Consider the following 5607-nt stretch of genomic DNA (forward strand, 5'->3'; position numbering starts at 1 on the left):
ATGCTGATGCCAGTGTCGTGTAACTGGCACCTTTTACATGCCGTGGGCAGTGACAAGTGATCAAGGCCTTTGGCAATCTACTATGCTTGAAAAGACTTGTCAAGCCAAATGAGATCATTGTCATGATTGATGCTATACAAGTGGCACTTATGCCAGTGGCATGTAAAAAAACCCAGTACACTCTTGGAGTGGTTGGCATTAGGAAGGGCATCCAGCCATAGAAACCATGCCAGATCAGAGTGGAACCTGGTGCAGCTCCCCAGCTTACTAGTTTTCAGTCAAACCATCCAACCCTGCTTGTATGGAAAATGGGCATTAAATGATGGTGATGATGATAGGGAATTATTTTGCTTTAGCTCAGATTCATTCTTATTCCTGGTAGGATTTATGTGGGTAGCAGGTTACTACATGTAACCTTAGGTATCCATAAGTTTTCAACAGTCTTTCATGTGCTTAGAACCCACCTGATAATCCTTACTGTCCCTAAGAGACAAACTCTCTGTAGGAGCTTTACTGGACATTCTATTTCAATCTCCTTCAGCCATTTGTCTATATCTTTGTTCCTAATGCACCAATTATTATAGGTACAACCTTTACTGTTCATATGCTCCAAATTCTTTCTATTTCAAATTTTAAGGGATTGTATTTTCTTTGTTTTTCTTCTTTCTTTACAATCTTAGAATTAAATGGGCATGATGGGTTGATAAGTAGCTTTGCTTTTCCTTATCTATAATCATTATATTTGGTCTATTATTCAACATGTTTTTAAAATTTCAGATACGAATGTTGGCAGACATACAAGCAGAATTTACAAAGGTAAATTTCATTTTTAGTTTTTTTTTTTTTTTGTCAGTGTTACCTTCTTAGTGTTTTTTTTTTTTGTCTTCATTTTCATCAAGTTCATGATTTTGTCTCTCATGAGTTACTATATACACTATTATTGAAATGATGGTGATTAACAGTTGGAATCCTTAAGGATGGGAGTTAATACATTGCTTTCACAAAATATCCTGTCTATATTTCATTGCAGTTCTCTCTTCATATCCATTCTTCTTGGTGCTTGATTTGTTGAGCATTTAACTTCATCTATGAAACCTACTTTATTTGTAAGCAGCAAACATCACTAACAGATAGTCTCTTTATTTCTCTCCAAGCTATACTTAAAATTAACGCTGAATTCAGTTCTGCAGCTGATCAGAAATAGTGCTTGTATCATCCCCATATTAACCTGTCTGTAACTAAGTTGACCAGGCCATTAAGAGTTAACTGTTTTGCTCGAAGTCACACTTGTGTGTTCATAGCTCAATGAAAGTACTATGAAACTGCCCCACTGTAATTCACTCTATTTATAACTGCCTCAAATATTTGTGCTTAGATCTTTCATCTTTTTAGTATCAATGAAAGTTAGTTCCAGTAAAATAGCTCAGTTGGTTACATTTCCACCCTCTTGAAAATTTGCCATCTTCTTTGGCAAAAAATATGAGTTCCATATTTTATTAGAAGTTTCATTTTTAGAAAGACAAGTTTTAGCATCTCATTTTTTGTCTACTATAAATCTGAAGTTTTATATCTATATAGGTTATTTGTCCAAGTAATAATATTAAAATTGAAATTGAAATATTAACAGTTTGAACACTGAAAACCTTCTAGAATTTACTATCATCTCTCAGCATGCTGGTCAGCTTTGTCTTCTGCCAGAACTGATAAAATACATACCAATTGTGTACTTGTTGCTCTCTGGTATAAATTTTTTATCTTGAGCTAATATAATAAACATTTAACATTGAACTAAAGAAAAAGCAGTAAGATTAATGTGGCAGATCAGTTTTTCATCCCTCCACAATAAAACTGGCCTTGTGTTTAGTAAATAAATATTCATAGTCATCATTCTTATTATTCTTCTTATTACATTTTAGGCTCTTGGTCTTGAGATCGACCTCTCAGCAGTGCTAGGAAATGTTCGATCAAAGCGGTAAGTCTATAGCATAAACCTGTGAAAGCTTCATCTAAAAATAGTCTCATTTCCTTTCCTTGTAACACACCACCACACATCTCTTTTTATTCTACCAATGTTCACTCCAGGACAAACTATTATACCTGACACACATTGATTTAGAAAAGGCCTGTCAGATCATACACCATTTTGTGGCAGTCAAAGAAGAATAGTTTGTGTGCTTTTGTGCAAGCCATGTATAGGACTGCTGTTAGTAAACTGAGGGTAATGAGTTCAGTGAGAATTTAGTATGCTGGTAATTGTCCAGTTTTCAGTTCCTCGTCTCTATTTTTTATAATAATAGAGTAGTTTATGGGAATTCCTGTTTGCTGATAATCTAGTTATGATAGCAGGATCTAGAATCAAGAAGCTTAATTATCTGTTCAGCAAAGATGAAGGTCTTTAATTAATATAATGGAAAACAAAGCATTACATGTACCAGTGTGATGTGTACCCTGTGCAAACAATGGGCACACAAAGGTTTTAAGTGGGATCCCTCAGAGATAATAGGATGATGCACAGTAGTAGCAGTAATAATGCCTTTCAAATGTACAGAAGGTTTATTTGGAGCAGTAGGCAGCTTCTATTGCCTCAGGGATCTAATCAGCAGTGGAAGTAGTAGTTACAAAAGTATAGTAGCTTGAGCAAGATCAATGGGGAAATATTACCTATGTTGGCATCAAAGGGCTTCTTTCTCTGACTGAGGATAGGTTGTATGGTGCTTGTATTTGTAGTGCAATATTTCAATATCACAAGACATCAGCACAGCTTATAGAGGATATACGAAAGCTGGAAAGAGGTGAGATAGTCATGCCCTGCTGATGTACAATGTTAATTTGCATGAATGTTAGAGCACAAATACCTAAGAGAAAAGCTAGGCCTTAGATGTATCAGCTGTAGTGTGCAAAACAGGGCTGTATTGGTACAAGTATGTGATGGACATGAAGAATGATGAGTGAAAAAGTGTTAAACCATGCAAGAAAGAATCTGGAAAAGTAGGCAACCAAAAATGTACAGAAATTGAGAAGTCTTAGTTCAAGATGCAGGGCCCTCACAAAGATAAAGGGCTGCAAGTGCTGTGTTGAAACCAGTCAGTCCCACCCACCTATGCCAACTTATAAAACCAGATGTAAAAATGTTGCTGTTACATTCCACTCATGCTGACACAGACCCATCTATCCTTGTGTATCTGATTACATTATCAAGATACCTTATAATTCCAGAAATTTTGGTATCAACAACTGTTATTGTGTGGCTGAGCTTCTTCAGGCTTCATTACTTTAAGTACAACCTAAAGAAGTTGTGTATTCTTAAACTCTATAGCTGTCCATCAGTATGATTTGGAGCAGCTTATTTTTCAGAGCTCTCAAAACTGTAACAATTAAGTCTGTTCTAGATGCCCATACTGATATTTCTTATCAAGTCATACCTCAATTCCTGTTCATCAATCACTACATTCACCTCTACCCCCATCTTTAACCATCTGGTACTCTCCTTCCACATTCTTGTAACCATTTTCACCTTATCTACCCTCTTGAGGGTTTTGTTCTTGCACCCTATCACTACCATCTTAACTTTTTTCCTGGATACTCCATCCACCCCTGGAGTAGCCATATATCTCTGTAGCAAGACAGCTCTGCTTGCCCCTGGCCTAAAATCACCTCTCTACCCTCTCAAATACTCCTCTCACTTAGTTGAAAGGGCTTTTCCCTTGTCTCCCTTCCTGTCTTGCAAGTTATTTGGCAACCCCACTAGGGCCAATTGCACCCAATACACACTGTAAAGTGCTTGGCTGGGAAGAGTATCTAGCTTAGAAACCATGCCAAAACTGACATGGAGCACAAGGCAGCCTTGTGACTTATAGGATCCAGTCAAATTGTCCAACCCATGCCAGCATGAAAAATAGATGTTAAATGATGATGACTATTGTGACTTCTTCATTTGAAAATATGAGACCAGGTTCAATGTTGCGGAAGTATTTTCTGGACTTGAGTGAGAGGTGTAAGATAGCCCTTTCCTTTGTAGTTATCTCGAGACTCAGATTCATTCTTTTATTTGTAAGCCTTAGTGCTACCCACAAATATAAACCATCCGTGATAGTAACTTAGCTGCTGACTGTTTCTCTTTTCTGGTTTTTCTCACGATCTTTGAACAAGGTGCCTCTCTTTGATGTCCCTGTATGTTACATATTCTAATTTCATTCATTTACTGAGTACTGTGATCTTTCTTTTGCACACATACACAAAGATCATAATGAAGATGAATTTATATACACACCCTTTTCTTTATTTTTACACCATCATTAGACTGTGGCCATGTTGGGGCACCACCTTAAAGAAATTTCAGTCAAATGAATCAACCCCAGTTTTTTTGTGTATATTAATTTCTGTTTTTGCAGGTATGCCATGGTTGTTGAGAATGGTATTGTCAAGCACCTACTTGTAGAGCCTAGTGGAATAGAATTAACTTGCAGTGCAGCCAATAAACTGATGAGTGAAATTTAAAGATTCTTTTCAAGAGAAAATGTGAGATATGAACTAACTACCTAAACATAGCAAAAAAAAAAAAAAAAAATTTTAAACCAAACCAGTCTCAGTGAAGTGTTTTGTATTTTGGCCACTGACTGGGAAATGTTTGTCACATTAAAAAACTGTTTTGTAGAGTTAGTTTTAAAAAGATTTTATTCTGAAGTTAATTTCTAATATTTGTACAAATAAAAGGGATAAAATATTTTTTGTATTTTTCTTCCATAATTTGTTGAAGTATTTCTTTTATGAATTTTGTACTCAGATCACCATATTTATGATGAACAATTCTACAAATAAAAATGCATGATAATGAGAGTGCTTAACTTTCAATGGGCTCTCTTAATTGATAACTCTACAGTAAGCCTTCGCACACAGCCTGCAAAGTTGTACAATCAGTCAATTGCTTGTTTTCTTAGGTTAGTATCAAAATGGATAAAACCGACTGAGAACCCCCTTGGTTCTCTGGTACAAACTTCCTGTTTTAGAGTCGTCCACATGAAAATTTCCAAACATTAACCTAAATGAAAATTAAGAGTTATAAAAGGAACCATCTGCTTGCCCTGTAAGTATGGAAAAAGTGGACATTAGATGATGATGATTTGGTACTTATTTTATTGTCCCTGGAAGGATGAAAGGCAAAGTCAACTTCGGCTGAATTTGAATTCAGAACATAAAGACAGACAAAATGTTGCTAAGCATTTTGCCTGCTATGTTAACAACCCTGCCAGCTTTCCACCTTAACGACAATAGTCCTGGAAGGGCTCAAGTCCAGTTCTACTATAATCTATTTCTCTAACTACTGCTCTTAGTTGAAACCACTTATTTTTCTTAATCCCTAAAACTATTTCACTTGTTATCAATCTGTCATCCATTTATACTGTTCTCTCCACTCACACTACAGTTGTCACCCACCAAATTATCTCCCACTCTTATACACAGCACTTGCCTCTTCTTTCCCAACTTGTAAAGCTTCTCTTTTAACTATTTGATATTGCTCTTTTTAGGCCTGCCTTTTATCTTTTATGGATCTACATTAATATTTAGACACCACATTACCATAGTCAGGCTTGAACCTTGCTCCAGTCA

General features: G+C 36.1%; 1 protein-coding gene across 2 annotated transcripts in view; it reads left to right on the top strand.

The window, feature by feature from the left end:
- Positions 1 to 4725, top strand: part of LOC106872366 (peroxiredoxin-5, mitochondrial) — a 19302-nt gene extending 14577 nt beyond the window's left edge. For both annotated transcript variants that reach the window (XM_014919338.2, XM_014919337.2), the window contains exons 4-6: positions 778 to 816; positions 1917 to 1972; positions 4392 to 4725. In XM_014919338.2, coding sequence (XP_014774824.1) covers positions 778 to 816; positions 1917 to 1972; positions 4392 to 4497 — 201 coding nt within the window. In that variant the 3' untranslated portion in view covers positions 4498 to 4725. The remainder of the gene's footprint in view (positions 1 to 777; positions 817 to 1916; positions 1973 to 4391) is intronic.
- Positions 4726 to 5607: the final 882 nt, after the last annotated feature.

This window comes from Octopus bimaculoides, chromosome 3 (genome assembly GCF_001194135.2).
Source record: "Octopus bimaculoides isolate UCB-OBI-ISO-001 chromosome 3, ASM119413v2, whole genome shotgun sequence".
NCBI classification, from domain to species: domain Eukaryota; kingdom Metazoa; phylum Mollusca; class Cephalopoda; order Octopoda; family Octopodidae; genus Octopus; species Octopus bimaculoides.